The following is a 20,124-nucleotide window of genomic DNA, read 5'->3' as shown; positions in this document are numbered from 1 at the left end:
TTCAACCCCCTCCAACAAAACAAGGCACAAGCTTTGCCTGATTATCGCCTTGCCGCCATCTCCGGATCCCCGCTACCTGCTGGGAGTCAGCCTCCAGGCCCCATGAAGCACAGCCGGTTAGTCCCGCCAACGACTTCAGGTGGGTCCTCTTTCCCGGGGCCCAATCATAACGTTTGTGATCTCGGGGCATCTATGGTCTCTCCTCTACTAAAATAATTAATCTATTTAAAATTCTGCCGGGCGTGGTGGCTTGTAATCCCAGCATTCGGAAGGTTGAGGCCAGAGGACCGCGGTTCGCGGACAGCCTCACTACTTAGTGAGACCTCCCGCAACTTAGTGAGACCCTGTTTCAAAATAAAGTTAAAAAAAAAAAAAATAGGACAGGGGGTGTAGCTCAGAGGTCAAATGCTCCTGGGTTCCATCCCCAGACCCACAAATAAATAAATAAATAAAAATAAATTCTAGTTGCCGGGCATGGTGGGGCACGCTTGTAATCCCCGCGCTTGGGAGGCTGAGACAGGAGGATCGCACAGGTTCGAAGCCAGCCTCAGCTACTTAGTGAGGCTCTCAGCAACTTAGTGAGACCGTGTTTCCAAATAAAATATAAAATAGGTCTTGGAGTATAGCCTAAAGGTAGTAAAGCCCCAGGGCTCCACCCCCAGTACCACAAATAAATAAATTAGTTAATTAATTTTAAAAATTCTTTTTTACCCCGCCTTTAGAATTTTTTGTCAATAATAAAAGAAAAACACTCCCACAGCTCTAGCAACCATGCCTGATGCATTTGTGTCCAGTAGCCTGATGGAGAAACTGGTGTTGAGGACCGAAGGACGCAGAGAGTAGGGACAAACACACACCTAAGGGTAACTGACCCGGGACCTAACCAGGCAGCGCTCCTGCTTGCTCAGCCCGCCTGTCAGTCCCGGCGCTGGCCACGCCCCTGCCCCGCCTCCCGCGTGGATAGAGGCGTGCGGGGGCGGGGCCACAGGGTTGCGCGTGCGCACTCCCGCCCGGGCCCCATCGCGCGCATGCGCAGTGCCAGCTGGCGGGGAGTATGACGGGGTCCGCGCCGGGCGCCATCATGGCGGACGAGTACTTCGGAAACGCGGCCGAGTGGGGCGAGGAGGCGGACGGTGGCCAGGTGAGGCGGGGCGCCAGGCCCCCGCGACCAGGCTCGGTCGCCGCCAGCGGTCCGGCTGCGACTCCAGCCCCGCCGATCCCGCGCTGGCCAGGCCGGCTGCGGAGGGCGTGACCCCCGGCCCGCCGCCGCCGGCGTCCCGCCTGCTCCGGCCTGCCCCGCGCCACGTGCGAGGCCCTGCAGCGTGGCCCGAGGCCGGCCCACCCGGCGCCCGCCCGTGCTGCCGCCGCCCCGCCCCCGAGCCTCAGTTTCCCCACGCTCTCAGCCCCCAGGGTCGCCCCTGCTGAGCACGCGGGCCGGGCGCGAGCGAGGCGCGGGTCCTTCTGCCCCGAGGCGGGTGGGACTCAAAGTCCAAGGTGAAAGAGTAGAAGCACACACTCGTAAACAAAAGTCAAACTTCAAACCAGCCTCCTGGGCGGGAAGTAGAACTTAGTGCTTTCTTCCCAGCGCTCCGCTGTTGGGGAAACCACTCTGCAGCGCCTTACGCTGATTTCCTTGATGCTGGACCAGATGACCGAAGGGATGTCGGCCTTGGCCGTCCAGGTTGGGGTGTAAGCCCAGGGCCATCAGCATCCCGTGCCCCCTGCAGACTGTTGGAAGTTAGATCCACCCGAGGCAGATGGTCGGGATACAGCCTCCCAGGCTGTTCACCAAAGACTGTCCTCTGGACAGTGTGCAGGGCAACCCATAACTGCCTTTCCGAGAGGAATCAAGATTAGTTTTGAAGGAATAAAAGATGAAGTAGGGTTTACTTGGTGGAACTAGGACTGTGGCCCAGAGGACCCTGAGAGTGCAGGGAGCTGGTGTGTTTCTGGAACCCAAGAAAGTCTTTTGTGGTCATTCGTCCCTTGGAGCAGATCCCGATGGGCCTCGGAGTCCGGCTCTGGGCAGGGTGACGGAGACTGGCAGGTGGGTCACACCAGCTTCATCCCAGTGCTGACTGCAGGGGAGGTCCAGAGGGGAGGAAGGAATGTGAGGTCTGAATTAGCTCGTGGTGGGTTGGTGTTTGGCACATCTCAGTCACATTGGGTGTTTAAGTCAAAACATGTTAGAGCTGGGGCATACCTCAGAGCCGGTCAGCCCTGTGCCATCGTTTGTAGAAAGCCTGTGAATTACTTCCCTGGCTTATGCACTTAAGGAGTGGTTGAACCAAGCATAAACCCACCTTTGGGAGGTTGGGGTGGGGTCTCTGTTTGGAGAACTTTAATTATGATCCTAATTTGGTCATTGGCCATAGCAGGGTCTTGTTGAGAGGGGTGGGCCAAATGTGCATTCCCAACTGTTGTAGGGCTCAGAGGACTGGGAATTGGGAGAGGTGAGGGCTGGATGGCATGAGCCTGATTTGGAAGGATAGCTGGAGACCCAAATTCTGTTTACCTGATGCCATCTTACCTGACTCGGAGAGGCAGGAAGATGTGTAAGGGGGCTGGTGTGTTGTTAGGTCCAGATGACAGAAGCTAAGAGCTACTGATATACCAGAGGTTATTCTGGGGTGGTAGAGGAGCCGGCAGGTAGACAGGTAGGCGAGGTCATGCTAGAGCTTGGATTTTTTTTTTTTTTCCTTCCCTCTGAGGGAGCTAGGAAACTAAGTAGCAGAGAGCCTCTGACTTGTGGCTTAGGAAGGTCACTGTGGTCAGTGTGAAGGGCGAGTGCAGGGAAGGGTGGAAGCCAAGGCGGGGAGCTTCGCTGCTGCGGGCATCTACAAAATAAGGAAGAGGAAGGGAAGAAGGTGGAGTTGCTGGGTCTTGGTGGCAGGACAAGGGCCGTGAGGGAGGAGGGATTGAAGGCTTCTGGGTAACAGGTGGCTGGTGGGAGAGGTCCTCTGGAAACCTGGGTGGTGGGAAGGTCTGTTTGGGGACTGGCAGGGTCGCTTTGGGACCGCAGGAGTTGGAGTACTAGAGGGCCTTGGACTAGAGAACAGGCTGCTGTATACCGAGCCTGGCGCCCAGGAAGGAAGCCAGGCCACCGGGATATTTGAGTGGGCGGGTGGTACCATTCAAGAGAAGACGTAGCAGGAGAGGAAAGGCCTGGTCGGAGCTCCAGAAGGCACATCCCTGGCTCTTGATATATCTGAGGACGCTAGCTTATTAAAGTGTCACTTGACCAAAAGACAAGAGCACATGTCCATGCGATGAGTTTCAGGGTAAAGGTCAGCCTTCCTCCACGGTGCCCTCACTGACGTCTGAGAACACTCCAGTGAGCCTTCACGGTGGGGTCACCCTGCTCTCAGCCTGTTAGTTCAGGCCAGTGGTGGGCAGACTTCTCTCAAGGACCTGGTAATAAAAAAGTACCTTAGGCTGTGCCAGGCTCTGTCACTACTACTTAACTCTGATTTTAGGAGAAGCAATCATAAGTATTGTGTGACAGAATCAATGTGAATGTTTCAATAAAACTTTATTTATAAAAACAGGAAGCAGCTGGATTTGGCTGTAGTTTGATGTGTTTCAATAAAACTTTACTTATAAAAACATGAACCGGACTGGATTTGGCTGTAGTTTGCTGGCCCAGCTCTTGCCCCTTAGGGTGGTCTCTTCTTCTAGTTTGTGACATCCTTCCATGGAAAAAGCCACATCGTCTTAAGTTTTCTTAGGTTCATTCTGTGACAAGCACATTTTCAGCACAGAGTGTTCAGAAAGTCCCGCCTTTTAGGATGGCAGTATCAAGCTGGACAGACAGGTGGTTGAGCGCCCTGCATCAGGTGCTCTTCGGTTCAGAGACCTGCCGGAGGGTCCTTCCACCCAGAAGTGGAGCCAGAATCCCGTGCCAGGCCTGCTGGCTGGAGGCGAGGTCGTGATCTTTATTTTCTAAGCAGAAGTTGATGGCTCATGCCTTCTGTTAGAAACGATTAAATGGCGTGGATGAAGTTGTAATAGTGAAAACAATAATAATAGCTGTGTGCGTTGAACTTTTACCGTTAGATGTTTAAGTTGGCCCTTCCAAACATCAGCTCGTGGCATCCTCCAGCAGCAACTGGGCGTGGGCATCACTAGCTTCTGCCTAGGGGCGTGGCCACCGCGAGGCTGGGCAACATGCGTGTGGCACAGCTTGCCAGGGCGTGGTGCCACGCGTCCGATTTCACACACCCTGCTTTTCCAGCTCCTGTCATGAGACTGGCGGGAGTCAGATGAGGTGGTGTGGGGGGGATGCTTCCGGGGGGTCGGCGTTTTGGGAGTCAAGGTGAGCGCCGGGCTGTCTATGTTAATTAAGCACCTGTGGCCCTTGACCTTTGTCAGCAGCAGGAGGACGACTCAGGAGAAGGGGAGGACGACGCAGAGGTGCAGCAGGAATGCCTGCACAAGTTTTCCACGCGGGACTACATCATGGAGCCCTCCATCTTCAACACGCTGAAGAGGTATGTGCGCACGGTGCTTGTGCTGGAGGTGTTTCCTAAGATCGCAATGATGACATGGAAAGTAGGAGGAATGTGACCCTGGGACAGAGGCTTCTGGGGTCCCCTCGCCCTGGAAGACAATCCTTAAAAGCCAGGTGCAGTGGTGCATGCTTAGAGTCCCAGGACTTGGAGTGCTGAGGCAGGAGGCTTGCAGGTTCGAAGCCAGCTTTAGCAACGTGCAGAGACCCTGTTTCAGACATAAAAATAAGAAGGGCTAGGACTAAGCTCAGAGGTAGAGTGCCTTTGGGTTCAGCCTCAGCACTCCTCCCCTGCAAAAGATCTTAGACCTCATCGCCTCGCCCCGTGCCTCCCTGCCACCCCTGTTAGCCTGTGTCTGTGCCAGGGGTCATTGCTCTTTTGCTTTTCCCAGGTATTTTCAGGCAGGAGGGTCTCCGGAGAATGTTATCCAGCTCTTATCCGAGAACTACACTGCTGTGGCCCAGACCGTGAACCTCCTGGCCGAGTGGCTTATCCAGACAGGTACTGTCCCTGCCAGTAGACCTTCGGCTTGTAGCGGTGCTGGGGAATCAGTGCCAGTTTTGTACTCCTGGTACAAAGACTGGTACCTAAGACTTGCTTAAGTATGAGCTGAACTTCTTCCCCATTCCTGCCTGCTGAGTCTTCTCTGGTTCAGTAGTTGAGGTTCCCAGGCAGCCTGCGAGGGCTTCCCTCGAGCCACCTTCCCTGCCACGTCCTGGACTTACGCGGCCACACGGCGTACGTGCTGTGCACAGTTTAGGAGGCCTGTTAGAGCAAGCAGTAAGTGACAGGTGGTTCAGGACTTGGCTGTGGCTCCGGCTTTTAGCTTTACCGGAAGTCCCTGACCTGGGTGAGGTGACGTCACTGCGTGGATGTGGCGCTGCCGTGGTAACCGGCTCCCAGTGTGCCCCTGCTTGTTTCGTGGGGCAGGGCCGTTTGCCTCCTTCCACCTGCTTGACCCCTTGCCTTGTCCTTAGCGAGCTCCTGGCGCTGTTACTGTTGTTCCCACGTGGGCAGAGTGGACCACCTCGGCCTGTGGCCTGCCCTGCGCTCCCTGGTCTCAGCTTGAGTAGAATTAGGAGCTGTAAGGGTCTGCCATCTTCATCACTCCTGGAGGGGCAGAAGCCACCTGCACTCCTTGCGGGGCGGAGAACCGGGCTGGCGGCGGTTTCTGCTGGTGGCGGCTACATACTTCTGTTCTCGTGCAGGGGTGGAGCCGGTACAGGTTCAGGAAACGGTGGAGAATCACCTGAAGAGTTTATTGATCAAACATTTTGACCCCCGCAAAGCAGACTCTATCTTCACTGAGGAAGGAGAGGTGAGGAACACAGTTCTCCGCCTTCTGCGAGCTGTGTGCACAGTGGCGAGGTGCCTGGGATGTTAGATGGCCGCTGAGGTCCGACTGCTCTCCCGGAGCTCAGCTCCGCGAGGCGCTTGGTGCAGGAGGCTCAGCGCTGAGGCCTCGAGGAGGTGCGGCTGGCTCCCACCTCCCAAGCCACAGCCACCTGGTGTGGGAGCCGGGCTGCAGTGGCTGGGAGTAGCCCCAGGAGGTGGCCTTGGGACATCAGGACGGGCTCAGCCACACAGTGGGAGAGCCGAGAGCGCTTTTATGGCACTGGACCTGAGGATGAGCAAAGCTCCCACCAGGGCACAGCACTGGCTGAGCAGGAGCTAACTGTGTGTGGATGCAGATCCCACAGGGTTCGGTGGCGCTGCCCCGTGCCTCCCAGGAGGCCCTGCACCCTTCGTGGGCTGCTGCGTGACCGTGGCCAGCCCTGGACACCCGGGGCCTCTTCCAGCCGGGATGTCCTGTGATTGCGACGCAGTCCTCGCCAGGGAGGAGCCAGGCTTCTTACTTGCTTTCCACTGTGCGTTGGCAGACCCCGGCGTGGCTTGAGCAGATGATCGCACACACCACGTGGAGGGACCTGTTCTACAAGCTGGCCGAGGCCCACCCCGACTGCTTGATGCTCAACTTCACCGTCAAGGTAGGATGAGCTGAGCCGGAGAGTGCGCGGTGTGTGAGCAGCGCGTCCGGCTGCCCGGTGGCCCTGCTCGTTGGTGAGGCTCTGCGTCATTTAACTCCGGGAAGCCTTACACTGGAAGGGAAGCACAGGCTTGGGTCTGTGTTTTTAGATCAACATTGACTGGTTCAGGACTTAGTGGGAATTGGTTTTTTTTTTTTTTTTATATAGTACTGGGAATTGAACCCAGGGGCGTTCACCTTGGAGCTATATACCCCCAGCTCTTTTTATTTTTTGTTTTGAAACAGTGTTGCTGAGTTGTTGAGCTTGGCCTCAAACCTATGATCCTCCTGTCTCAGCCCCAAGTACTAGGATTACAGGAGTGCCCCAGCCCTCCCACTAGGGTCAGTTTTTACCATGTGGGTGTCTTCTGGGAAGCCTACCACGCCTTCTGCACATGAAGGCATAGGAGGTGGTGAGCCGGCCCGGCCAGGCCTAGACAGTGGAAAAATGCAAGCAGAGTCAAGGTGGGGCCGGGGAGCCAAGCCGAGCTTCCTCATTGCCCCGCCTGCACCCGCCCTGCCTGGAAGGTGGGTCTCGGTGCTGACCCAAGTCTTTTGCTTGTGTGCAGCTGATTTCCGACGCAGGATACCAGGGGGAGATCACCAGCGTGTCCACTGCCTGCCAGCAGCTGGAGGTGTTTTCGAGGGTTCTCCGCACTTCCCTGGCCACGATCTTGGATGGAGGAGAGGAAAACCTTGAAAAAAACCTGCCCGAGTTTGCTGTAAGTTCTTTACCTTGCGCCTCTTGGATGAGGAGGAGGTGGCCTGGGGTCTTGGTTTCTGAGCATGGTGACCCCCTTTCCTGTGGAGAATCTCCGGGTCAGGAGGCCTCTGCTGGGAGAGTAAACCCCTTGCTTCAGTTCCTGGTCTACACCTGTCCACACTGTAGTTTGAGCCCCACATCCTGTCTCCCTGTGTTCCTAGTGTACACCTGTGCACACTGTAGTCTGAGCCCCACACCCTGTCTCCCTGTGTTCCTAGTGTACACCGGTGCACACTGTAGTCTGAGCCCCACACCCTGTCTCCCTGTGTTCCTAGTGTACACCGGTGCACACTGTAGTCTGAGCCCCACACCCTGTCTCCCTGTGTTCCTAATGTACACCTGTGCACACTGTAGTCTGAGCCCCACACCCTGTCTCCCTGTGTTCCTAGTGTACACCTGTGCACACTGTAGTCTGAGCCCCACACCCTGTCTCCCTGTGTTCCTAGTGTACACCTGTGCACACTGTAGTCTGAGCCCCACACCCTGTCTCCCTGTGTTCCTAGTGTACACCTGTGCACACTGTAGTCTGAGCCCCACACCCTGTCTCCCTGTGTTCCTAATGTACACCTGTGCACACTGTAGTCTGAGCCCCACACCCTGTCTCCCTGTGTTCCTAGTGTACACCTGTGCACACTGTAGTCTGAGCCCCACACCCTGTCTCCCTGTGTTCCTAGTGTACACCTGTGCACACTGTAGTCTGAGCCCCACACCCTGTCTCCCTGTGTTCCTAGTCTACACCTGTCCACACTGTAGTCTGAGCCCCACACCCTGTCTCCCTGTGTTCCTAGTGTACACCTGTGCACACTGTAGTCTGAGCCCCACACCCTCTCTCCCTGTGTTCTTTCAGAAGATGGTGTGCCACGGCGAGCACACATACCTGTTTGCACAGGCCATGATGTCCGTGCTGGCCCAGGAGGAGCAGGGCGGCTCCGCGGTGCGCCGGGTCGCGCAGGAGGTGCAGCGCTTCGCCCAGGAGAAGTGAGGCCCTGCCTCTTGTCCTGCCCTCCCCGCTGCCCCATGAGCTCTGGGCTCTGGCCCCGCCCTGGCCGCAGTGAGCCAGCCTAGACAGCCGGGGCGGCCTTTGACCCAGGAGGAGCCTCCAGGTGCTGCTGCGTTGCCTGCTTTTGCAGGGCTTGGCTATTCTTGCGGTCCACGGATGTACAGCTCTGTGCTTTCACACGCTGGGTTCACCGACAGCAGATGACACGAGTCCTAAGTAGACTCCGTGATCTGAGTGTTAGTTGCAGTCTGCACCTTACGGTTATCTCTTATTAGCTCCATTTTCCTCTACTAATGGAGCCTTATGAAGGTATTTGAAAAGCGTGATTTCTAGTAGGCACAGAGGCACATGCCCGTAACCCCAGTACTTGGGAGGCTGTGGCAAGAGGATTGTAGGTTTGAGGTCATCGAGACCCATCTCAAAATAAAAAATGTTGGGGTGTAGCTCAGAGGTAGATTGCCCTGGGTTCAATCTCTATTTAAAAAAGAAGAAGAAGAAGCCGGGTGTGGTGGCGCACACTTGTAATCCCAGTACTTGGGAGGCTGAGACAGGAGGATCGTGCAGGTTCAAAGCCAGCCTCAGCTACTTAGTATTCTCAGCAACTTAGTGAGGCTCTGTTTCCAAACAAAAATATAAAAATAGATCTGGGAGTGTAGCTCAGAGGTAGAAGGCCCGTGGATTCCATCCCCAGTGCCAAAAAAAGAAAAAGGGAGGACGGCTCCTTTATCGACCTCCAAGCTGCTGTGAATATTGTTTCCGTGGCTCAGTTACTAAGCCCGTGGGTGAGAAAGCACAGGTGTGAGAAGGGAAACAGAGACCTGCTCTGACGGCCTTGTTCTCTGTTAAGAGGCCACGACGCCAGCCAGATCACGCTGGCTTTGGGCACGGCCGCCTCCTACCCCCGCGCCTGCCAGGCCCTTGGGGCCATGCTGTCCAAAGGAGCCCTGAACCCCGCAGACATCACCGTCCTCTTCAAGATGTTCACGAGCATGGACCCCCCTCCTGTGGAACTCGTGAGTGGCCTCTCGCTTTACTAAGATGGGCCCCGCTGGCGGCTGGCGGCTTGCTGTGGGAATTCTCCCGAGTTTCCCTCATTCTCTAAGGCAGAGAGTGCAGAGCCTCTTGGGAGTGTTTCTGTCATGGCTGCCTTTCCCAGCACAACGCAGCCTTCACTCCCCAGAATGGATGCGGGTGAGCGCACGCCCGCCAGCGCGCTCTGTGTCTCCCCTCAGATCCGGGTGCCGGCCTTCCTGGACCTCTTCATGCAGTCGCTCTTTAAGCCAGGGGCCAGAATCAATCAGGACCACAAGCACAAGTACATCCACATCCTGGCCTACGCGGCGAGCGTGGTGGAGACGTGGAAGAAGGTGCGGGCGGCAGCTCTGAGGCCTCGGCTTTCGGAGCCGGGCCTTCCTCTGCTATGCTGTTATTTGGGCAGTACCTTCTACGCAGCAAGTGGTGAAAGTGCTAAACCTCTCAAGAACGCGGGCCCCGCTTCTCTTGCAAACTAGCGTGAAGTGTGGCCAGAGTTGCCAGGACGCCCGTGGCCAGGCCGGGGAGTGGCGCCGGGACTCAGGAGTGTGTGTGTGTGTGTGTGTGTGTGTGTGTGTGTGGACTCAGGAGTGTGTGTGTGTGTGCTTCGTGGCCGGGGGCCTCAGGAGAGAGAGAGAGAGGGAGGGAGCGCGCGCGCGTACTCAGAGTGTGTGTGTGTGTGTGTGCGCGCGCTTCCAGAACAAGCGTGTGAGCATCAGCAAGGACGAGCTGAAGTCGACGGCGAAGGCGGTGGAGACCGTGCACAGTCTGTGCTGCGACGAGAACAAGGGGGCGTCGGAGCTGGTGGCCGAGCTGAGCACGCTCTACCAGTGCATCCGGTGAGCGGCCGCTGCGCTCTGCACACGCCGGAGCAGGCTTGAGTAGTGTTTTCTTTTTAAGCAGTGTAGAGGACTTAAGACAGTTTTAGTGGCAGGAGTACTTTGTCAGATGTTTACTGGCAGGAATCTGTTCAGGCTCAGGAAAAGGAGGGCCATCTAGAATTCTGAAAATGGGTTTAAGAGTGTTTTTCTGGGTGCAGTGGTGCACGCCTGTAACCCTGATACAGGAGGATTGCAAGGGAGGCCTGGACAACTTAGTGGTCTCTGTCTCAAAATTTCAGCCAGGCCCTGTGGCTCACGCTTATAATCCCAGTACTTGGGAGGCCGAGATAGGAGGATTCCAAGTTCACAGCCAGCCTCAGCAACTTTTAAGGCCTTCTGCAACTTAATGAGACCCTGTTTCAAAATAAAGAATAAAAACTAGGGCTGGGGGTGTAGCTCAGAGGTAGAATGCCCCTGAGTTCAATCCCTAGTTCTGGAAAAAAAAAAAAAGGAAAAAAAGGCTGAGGATGTAGTTCAGTGGCAGAGCCCCCAATCCCATCCTCAGCACCACCAGAAAAAAGGGGGAAAGGGTCTATTTATAGCAAAGGTCAAGCCAGCAAAGTGTTACCCAGAGAAACGGCTCATGACTGTGCAAGTACGTAAACAGACGAGCCCTGGAAGTCATGCGTGAATCTTCCCCATTTATCCTCATGGAAACCAAAAAAGGGGTTTGCTAAGTAAAGGTAAACTTGTGCCTATTTGCTGCAGAGGCCTGAGCATTAGCAGTCCTCTGTTTGCAATTAGAAGTGGCGTAGGTGAGTGGGCTCTGCGCCTTCGAGAGGCTGCAATCTCAGCAGATTGTACCCTCGGTGGCTCCTGGCAGTGCACACCCAGAGGCCGTGATGGGGCCGTCTGTTTGTCTGTCTGTCATCTGTTTTCCAGCATATTGTAGTGGTTCCCAGCCTTGGTCACAAGCATCCGTCTTGCCTGCCGTAGGTTCCCAGTGGTGGCCATGGGTGTGCTGAAATGGGTGGACTGGACCGTGTCAGAACCAAGGTACTTCCAGCTCCAGACTGACCACACGCCGGTGCACCTGGCCTTGCTGGACGAGGTACGCCCAGGGCCGCTCGTGGCACAGTTGCCTGCATGTGGCGAGTTCAGGTCATACCTTCAAAATGAGTTATTTCTGTCCCAAATCCTTTTAGTTTAGTTCCTTTGCCTGTGCAGACGTCTCAGTTTTACCAGTGTAGTGGGAGGGATGAGGAGTGGCCGGAATCCACTGGCCAGCCCAGGGGCCATCGCCATCAGAGATAAGCTCCCCCACAGTGGTGATGGTGGTGGCGGCCGTGGCTCAGCCAGGCTCCCTTTGGCCCCTTGCAGATCAGCACCTGCCACCAGCTCCTGCACCCCCAGGTCCTGCAGCTGCTGGTGAAGCTCTTTGAGACTGAGCACTCCCAGCTGGACGTGATGGAACAGGTGAGCCGGCACCCTGGGGCCCGGGGCCCACCGCCCTCTGCCGACCCTGCCCCCTGACGACCCTGCCCCACAGCTCGAGCTGAAGAAGACGCTGCTGGACCGGATGGTCCACCTGCTGAGCCGCGGCTGCGTGCTGCCCGTCGTTGGCTACATCCGCAAGTGCCTGGAGAAGCTGGACACCGACATCTCGCTCATCCGCTACTTCGTCACGGAGGTCAGAGCGCGCCCGCCGCTGGCCTCGCGTCTCCTGCTCTTTCCCTCGGCAGCACCTTTTGGCCTAGCGTTGTTCCCTTTGTGCTGAGCCTGTGCTTCCTGGTCAGCCGGGTCTCCCGAGCGCCTGGTGCGAGCTTTCTTGGTGTTCTCACCCTGTTGCCAGGGCGGGACATCGCAGGCGCCTGCCGCCTTGCCCGTCCCGCCAGCAGCCAGAGCAGCCGTGTCCCGCAGGTGCTGGACGTCATCGCCCCCCCATACACCTCCGACTTTGTGCAGCTCTTCCTGCCCATCCTGGAGAACGGCAGCATCGCGGGGACCATCAAGACAGAAGGCGAGCACGACCCCGTGACGGAGTTCATCGGTGAGGCCCGCCGCCCTCCCCCTCGCCCTCTCCCTCCGCGGGCGCGGCCGGCTTCGCCCAGTTCTAACCCGGCTTCGCCCAGTTCTAACCCTGCCGCCTTTGCCTCCTCCTGTGACAGCCCACTGCAAGTCCAACTTCATCATGGTGAACTGAGCCCACCTGCTGCGGAGGACCAAGGCGCTCAGCATCTCGGACGGGGTCTGCTCGCATCCCGTGTGAGCCGCGCCGCCTTGGCCAGCCAGTACTGCCCAGGGCCGGTGCACAGTGCCGTTCCCTCAGCACAGGGCAGCGCAGTCCATGCCCTCGGGATGCGTCCGCTGTCGCTCCCAGGGGTGATGGGAATTCAGTGGGCCACCTTCAGGGTTGACTTTAGTTTTTTTCCCAAGAACTCAGCTGACATTTTACTGTAATTGTTTAAATTTGCTAAGACTTAATAAAGAAATTTGTAAAAAGCCTTTGTGTTGGGTGTCAGGTACAGGTCCTGCTGTTCTTGTGTAATAAGCACACTTGGGCTCAGTCCTTGGGTGAAGCCAGATACTTTATTCATCCCTTGGGCAAGCTGAAATAGCTCCCTCCCTCCCCACTGATTACAAGGCCACAGAACCCGTGGTGACTCTGAACCATTTCACCTGTTCCTTCAGGTCCCACTGACCACAGCTGCTAAACACAAAACACCAAGCCCTCTGCTGAGGAAGCCAAGGGCCGTGCTCCCAGTAGGGTCCTCCGACCCGCAGCTGGCAGGTCGCCTGTGGTCAGCTCTCCCCGGATGCTCCCAGCCACAGTCCTAACGGACACAGGCCCCCTCTAGGTGTCCCGGGCCGTGGCCAGCGTCCCCTACGCAGCCACCCAGCCTGGCGCACGTGCTCGTGGTTCGGGTGTCCCACGCTGCTCGCCCGGAGGCGCGCCTAGACGATGGGGTCCCCGAAGGTGCAGGACTCCTCGATGGCCAGGTTGTAGCTGGAGCCCTCCCAGCCCTTGTAGGCGCTGGTCACGATGCGCATCCAGCCTCTCTCCCCCTGTGAGGGCAGAGTCTGTCAGCCGGGCTGGGACCGTCACCCGCTGCCACTCGCCCACAACCCAAGTGGCCAAAAGTGCCTTGTGTGAGATTTCACTTGGTTCACGCGTAGCGGCACAAAGGCCCTCTGCGCTAAGAGCCTCCACAGCCAGACCTGCTGCCAGGATCCGCTGACTGCCTGCCCACCGAGCCCCCGTGGGGCTTGTTTAAAAATGACTCCCGTCTCATCATGCCCACATTCACCACTCTCCTGGCAATAAGGGGAGTTTCCATGTCTTAGGCTATTCATGGCTTAATGCTAGTTTTAAAGATCAAAGCTTTGGCCCTCACCTACCCTGGATTTCTGGGCCTTGAAAGACTAGTGTTCCTTGGGGGAGTGAGGCTCCCGGAGAGAGAAGGGTGTATTCTTAAGCCCATCCTAGCTGGGTCGCCTGGCTAGGGGCCTGGGAAGGGCTGCGGGGCAGCGCTGGCCTCTAGTGGGCTGGGGCCAGGGAGCCTCCAAAGGGCAGCAACAGCCCCACAGCAGGAGGATCTGGCCCCAGACGTCACTCTTGCTGAAGAGCTGGCCGGAGCACCAAGACCTCCATGGCCTCAACCGCCACAGGCTCCGGCTCCAGCTCCCTTCTCTAGGTATGACCTTGAGAAAGGGGAAACGCCTTACCCACGGTTCACCCCAGGAGTTCCGGACGATCCAGTACTCGGTCCCGTCGCTGCTCACACCCCACCCGGCCACAGAAATGATATGGTTGATGGAGGCCTGGTCGTTGTACTCGGCATAGATGCCCCCGGTGTAGTTAGCCATCTTTTCTGTCGCCATTATGCCACAGCTGAGAAAGAGCGGTTAGTTACGCTCCACTCTGAAAGGCAGAGTTGCAGCCTAGCCCTGCGCTGCCTACGCCAGTCACCCAGCGCGTCTGGGGTTTTGGGGGGACTCGCCGTGGCTCGAGCTTCTTACCCAAGTCACGTGGTCCTAGGAGGGACAGGCCACCTACTGGCTCAGGTTCACTTACAAGAAAACTGAAGATATTTGGTCTGGTTTTTTTTTTTCTTTTTTTGTTTTTTTGTGTGTGGGATTAAACACAGAGGCAATTCTACCTCGGGGCTGTTTTTATTTTGAAATGGTCTCACTAGGTTGCTGAGGCTGGTCTCGAACCTGTGATCCTGCAGTCTCCGATTCCCACATACTGTAATTACAGGCGTGTGCCACCACAGCTGGCTGAGAAAAACAGAAGTTCTTCAGGGTGAAAGTGTGGCAGCCAGCTGGGCAGGTGTGATGGCGCACGCTTGTGATCCCAGTACTTGGGAGGCTGAGACAGGAGGATTGTAGGTTCGCGGCCAGACTCAGCTACTTAGTGAGACCCTGTTTCCAAAATAGAAAATAAAATAAGCCGGGCGTGGTGGCGCACGCTTGTAATCCCAGCATTCGGGAGGCTGAGACTGGAGGATCACGCGGTTCACGGACAGCCTCAGCTACTTAGTGAGGCCCTTTGCAACTCAGTGAGACCCAGTTTCAAAATAAAGAATAAAAAATAGGGCAGGAGGTGTAGCTCGGAGGTTGAAAGCACCTGGGTTCCATCCCCAGACCCGCAAAAAAAAAAAAAAAAAAAAGAATAAAATAGGTCTGGGGGGTATAGCTCAGAAGTAGAATGCCCCTGGGTTTCATCCCCAGTACCACCAAAAAATATATATATATATAATAACTGCGGCAGCCACAGCGCAGGCTGGGGAGTAAAAGCGGCCCCAGGGAAAGGGGATGCCCCTGGCAAGCTCACCTGATGGGGCCGTGGGCGTAGATCTCGGCCATCATCTTCTCCCGCCCCGACAGGGTGCCGTAGTCGCCCACCCGCCACAGGGTGTAGTTCTGGATGGTGTGGCACTCTTTGAACTCCGTGCACGTCCCGCACTGGTTGAACTTGTCACACTCTGGGGGAGAGGTGTCGTGGTGAACGAACGCCTAGCTCCTGAACCCGAGCGGAGCGCGCCCGCCCGAGCCTTTCCACTTTTCTAATTTAGCCTGCCATTCATTAGCTAATAGCTGAAACCATCTTGCTATCAGGTGCTGCTTAATTGCGTTCCTCTTTGAGCTGCAAAGGCGCTGTGACAGCCTCCCCAGGCCGGGCGGAAAGGAAACAGGCACTAATTAGCGCACAGTAGGCACTCTCAGGCTAGCGCCTTTTCTTTTCCATTAAAGGCTGGGAGATGGACCTTTTCACAATCCTTCCCAGATGAAAACTGCATGTAATTAAGTTATTAAGCCGCAATAAAACCATTCTAATGTTGGCCAGTAAATAAGGAGACCAGTACATCTGGTGAAATAGAGAAATTTTAAAAAGCGTTTTCTAGTTACCTTGGTCTGAGAAGCATCAAAATTAGGTTAAAAAAAAAAAAAAGAAGAAGAAAGAAAGAAAGACAAAGAAGGGAGCGCAGCCCGGGCCCTGCCGGCGTCCCACAATGGCGTCCTGGGCCCAGCTTTCCGGCCGCCTTCCATCCGGCCGGCTGGCCTGCTCTAGCCACTCTGATTATCTACCTACTTCTGTTGAAGTTACACACGGGTCCAGCTCTTCCCCCAGGACAATAAACTTCTTGAGGATTAAGTTGCTGGTTTAATTTGTGCAACACCAAAGGCCCAGTGCCCAACCGGAAAATGGTGGATCTGAGGCCACTTTTGCTAACACAAAGACAAGACTATTTACTGCAAACAGACAGGTCTGATGAGCTGGGTCCACCTGTCACACGAGCTGGGATTGGAGGGGCCCGGCCTCGGCTAGATAACACCAGTCCCCGGGTGTTAGCGACTGGGAGGGTCTCTGACCTTGGGGGTTTTCTCAGGACAAAGGACTCGTCCCACCACTCCAGAGGGCAACTTCTGGCTGGGCAGGAGGGCCCAGGAGGCCAGGCCAGGGAACCCGCTGACATGGGTGGTGCTGAGGACCTCATCCTTTCAGATGGTACCCAGAGCGCCAACTTCACAGGCTGGGGAGGGACATGGCTCCCCCCACTCCTTCCTCCTGCTCCTGTCTCAAGGCCCCCAGAGGTCTGCCAAGGAGATCTAAGGGTCACCAGCTAAGGCCGCCACTGGTGGCTCTGGGTCTGGACTTCTTTCCTTTGGTTCCCACAGGGAGCCCTCTGAAAGCAATGAGCCAGCCCGGGGCTCCCGGTCCATCAGCTCGCTGAGTGGGCGGGGCCCGGGGCTCCCGGCTGGGGCGGCAGCCCCCCTGCTCTGCATCCAGCTCCCAGAACTCGGACCCAGTCCCCAGGAGGCCCACCTGCTCCTCTCCCTTCACAGGCCCCTAGAACCACCAAGGTGCCAAGTGGCGGAAGCCACACACCTCAGCCAGGTGCAGTGCCGGTGCTCTCCTGGCCTGCCCCATGCCGAGCCCTCTGGGCCCCAGCAAAGACCACAGGCTCCGGCCTCACCCTGGCGGCCGCGCAGCCCACCTTGGTCCTTGGCTTGGTAGTTGTTGCAGGTCTCGTCCGGGATGCCGTGCCGATGGGCGTACTCCCACACCAGCAGGTCGTTGCCCCCCTCGCAGGAACCAGCCTGGCCGCAGTCGATGACGTTCTGCACCGACAGCAAGGTGGAGGGCCACGCACCCTTCCTCTTGATGTTAATGCGATCTGCAACAGTCAGCCGGTCAGCGCCCACCCTAGTCAGCACCCTGCGCCCGCTTCCCCGGAGGGTCCTGGATGCCCCCGGCAGGCCGCAGGGCTCTGACCACGCCCAGGGCGCTGACTGCCCAAGGCTTTCTCTGGACAGCGGCTCCAGGGGGTGAAGGCGGCCTCTCAGGACAGAGAGGGGTGGCTCAGTAAGGGGAAGAGGACAACTGTGTCCACTGGCTGGAAGATGGCCACGCCTCGGTGGAAGTCCCCTGCGGCAGCTTCTATCATCTCAGTGAAAAAAGAAGCCAGGCCATGGCGGCTGTTCTGGAGAGGACATGAGAGGTGTAAGGAGAACTTGGCGGCCCTCTGACTGGACAGAGGGATTCCGCTCCATTGGTCTACATCTGTAGGCTGGCGTCTCAGCCAGGGCACCCATCGAGGGGGACGAGGCCCAAATGGCCTCCTTGCCCTGCAGTCCCCTCCAGAGCGCATCCTGTTATGTGGCTCCACCTCCGGCTGGTGACCCTTCCCAGTTCTCCCCCTCCCCCTGACCTGGCGTGTTCTCTGTGGAGGAGCCCCTTCGCTTCCCCCATGCCAGCCCACCCCTCCTGGGCACTGGCCACCACTCCAGGGCCGACTCCTGGACTCCGCCTGATCCTGTGCTGTTGGAACTGCACAACCGGCCTGCTTAGCCCAAGTCTTCCAGATCTTTCTGTGCCTACAGATCAAGCCAGAGGGGCCTCAGCCCACCCGCTCTTTCCCCATCCTTCATGAAAGGTCAGAAGTAGTTTTCCAAGCTGGACGTGGTAGTGCACCTTGTAATCCCAGCATTCAGGAGGCTGAGACAGGAGGATCAGGGTTCGCGGACAGCCTCAGCTACTTAGTGAGGCCCTTTGCAACTCAGTGAGACCCTGTTTCAAAAATAAAAGAATAAAAAATAGGGCTGGGGGAGTAGCTTGGAGGTAAGATGCCCCTGGGGACCCTGGGTTCCATCCCCAGTACCACAAAAAAATAAAAAATAAAAAAGAAGAAGTAGGTTCTAGCCCCTAGAGACAGGGCCGGGCACTAGGTAAAGCTGGCCAGCTCTGGGCGCAGAGCTGACCACACCCAAAGAGGAGCCTCTTCCACTCACGCCATGGCCATCTTTGATCTCCTCCGAAGAGCCTCAGTTTCCCTGTCCACAAATGGAAAGGCAGCCTGGAAGCCTCAGTAAAGGGCCACCCCCGCTCCAGAGCCAGTCCCTGAGGGCAGGCAGGCGCCAGCCACACCCTGGCCCTTCCTTTTCAGTCCTAGCAGCACCTTCAAGAGGGGGCCAGAGAGACCAAGCCAGAAGGAGCCTGGCCTCCAGCCCTCCAGGGTCCCGCTCCCAACCAGGGTGCATCTCCTCTGAGGAATTCGGGGGACTCTGGCGGCCTGGAGGTCTCTGCTTTTGACCTTGAGATGGTGTGGGCCTCGGATTCCCTCCGAGCCCTGCCCCCACGGTGGCCAGAAGGCCAAGGTCCGGATGAAAACACTGGATGGGCTGGAAGGAGCTCTGGCAGGGGCTCTGGCCGGCAATCCCCGTTCAGGATCTCGAGTCCTGGACAATACTGGCCCCCGATGTTGGCGGCTGTCACACAGCGGTTTCACTGCTGTGGGACCAGGACCCGGTCTGCCTACCTGCCATGGCGCTGGTGGCGCCCTGGGCCCAGCAGGAGCCGCAGTACTGTGGGATGTGCTGGTTCCTGGTGACGCTGGCATAGTTAACACCATTCACGTTGCGCCAATCCCAGCTCTTGGGGATATCCGACAGGGACAGGTACTCATGCGGTAGGGCGTATGTCCTGGTAAGAGACCAACACCAGCCATATAATCACTGGGGCGCTGGGGCCCCGACACTGACAAGGGCCTCCGGGGGGCCCCTTCTCTCTCGAAGTGTGGGAGCTCCAGCCAGTCGCAGGGAAGGCCCGCCTCCATCACCAGCAGGTCCCCTCTCAGCCACAAGACCCCCAGCACTCTCAAATGGCGACAGCGCCGGGCCCACGTGGCTCTCGGGGGCTCTCAGGTAGGCCCAAGTTGGCCAATACCAGGGCTCCCTTTGGGGATGGAACGAGAGTGGCCCCCAAACTCACAGGCCAGATCTGAGCTTCCAAGCTCTAGGATGGCAGGGCGCCTCGTTCCCCAAAAGCACCCAGGCACGGGCCTTCCCTCCCCCAAGCCCTGCCTCGCCTACCTGCGCCCCAGCAGCGCCAGCTGGTCCCCCCGCAGGGGCCGGTAGCAGGTCTGGCCAGGGCGGAAGTAGAGGCCGGCGCCGGCCCGCAGCGCCAGCAGCACCAGCAGCAGCGGCAGCAGCGGCCGCCCCGGGGCCCACGACGCCATGCTCCCGCTCTGTCCGCACCTCTCCGGCCCTGACCCTCACCCTCGACCTCGACCCAGGCCCACCCAGGCCAACACCCGCCCGCCGGCCCCGCCCGGCCCTTAGGGTGGCGCGGCCCGGACACTCCCCCAGGGCGGGGCCGTCCCGCCGCCGCCCCGCCCCGCCCCGTGACCGCGGCGCAGCGGCCGGGGACTCAGCTTCCCCTCCGGCCCGGTCCCCGGCCAGAGCCCAGGCCTGCCCCGCCCCGGCCCGCAGCACCAGGGGCGAGTGTCAACCCCACTCACTTTCTTGGGGACCCGGGCATTGGCATCCTCCCCAGCTCAGGATTCTTGGGGTCCCCTGCTCCGGACACACAGTTATGTCCCTCCCTGGCTTTCTGAACCCTTCTGGAGAGGCGATTATCTCTTGCAGGAAAGAAAGGCAGAAAACTTTCCAGAAAACACCCCAAAGAAACATTTCACTTGGCCCAGAAATCACGAGTTCTGTATCCCACTTCCAGGGATGCTTGAAAGGGTTTCCTGCTAAGCAAGCCGGCAGTCATGTGAGGGCCCAGAAGGAGAAGTGGGCCCCTGGGTCTTCTCGGTTTCACAATGGAGGAGTTTCCCCTGCCCTCCCGTTGCGCGTGAACAAAATGGTTTCCGCCACCCCGAAAGAAAAGGACTGGGTATTTTGTTCCAGGGTCTCTGCAGGCCTGGGATAGCTTGGAATAGGCTCCCCAGGCAACTTACCTGCTTCCCCCTGGGGCCTGCCGCACCTTTTGCAGCTCCAGGGCCCTTCCTCAGCCTCAGGGCGTCAAGAACGCTATGGATGCCCCAGCTACATCCCCAGCCAGCCCTGGACATCCCAGTGGGACTGGGAACCCTGCTGGCTACCTCCTGGAAGAGCCAGCCTCAGGGGCCAGGGCCAGCCCGCCCACAGGTTTCCATCCTAGCCCCCAAAAGCAGCCACAAGGA

General features: G+C 57.7%; 2 protein-coding genes across 3 annotated transcripts; one reads left to right on the top strand and one right to left on the bottom strand.

Annotated features, from left to right (window-relative positions):
- Nucleotides 1–1,054: 1,054 nt before the first annotated feature.
- Nucleotides 1,055–12,353, top strand: NELFCD (negative elongation factor complex member C/D; the record flags this gene model as incomplete). 2 transcript variants are annotated; one of them, XM_080716297.1, is made up of 15 exons in its annotated part: nucleotides 1,055–1,141; nucleotides 4,375–4,490; nucleotides 4,900–5,009; nucleotides 5,717–5,826; nucleotides 6,389–6,496; nucleotides 7,104–7,256; nucleotides 8,145–8,275; nucleotides 9,145–9,310; nucleotides 9,530–9,664; nucleotides 10,029–10,168; nucleotides 11,147–11,261; nucleotides 11,531–11,626; nucleotides 11,700–11,840; nucleotides 12,071–12,200; nucleotides 12,319–12,353. In XM_080716297.1, 15 exons carry the CDS (start codon nucleotides 1,055–1,057, stop codon nucleotides 12,351–12,353), a joined length of 1,773 nt encoding a protein of 590 aa, XP_080572423.1. The 2 variants fall into 2 exon arrangements, with proteins under 2 accessions (XP_080572423.1, XP_080572422.1); XM_080716296.1 differs by having other exon boundaries at nucleotides 4,372–4,490.
- Nucleotides 12,354–13,105: 752 nt separating this feature from the next.
- CTSZ (cathepsin Z) lies at nucleotides 13,106–19,173 on the bottom strand (the record flags this gene model as incomplete). Its single annotated transcript, XM_080716094.1, has 6 exons — nucleotides 13,106–13,216; nucleotides 13,877–14,042; nucleotides 14,988–15,138; nucleotides 16,654–16,833; nucleotides 18,475–18,638; nucleotides 19,028–19,173. 6 exons carry the CDS (start codon nucleotides 19,171–19,173, stop codon nucleotides 13,106–13,108), a joined length of 918 nt encoding a protein of 305 aa, XP_080572220.1.
- Nucleotides 19,174–20,124: the final 951 nt, after the last annotated feature.

This window comes from Muscardinus avellanarius, assembly GCF_963383645.1.
Source record: "Muscardinus avellanarius genome assembly, chromosome: 19".
Classification (NCBI taxonomy): domain Eukaryota; kingdom Metazoa; phylum Chordata; class Mammalia; order Rodentia; family Gliridae; genus Muscardinus; species Muscardinus avellanarius.
The sequence above is the reverse complement of the archived record's forward strand: the minus strand, read 5'-3'. Positions and strand labels throughout refer to the sequence as shown.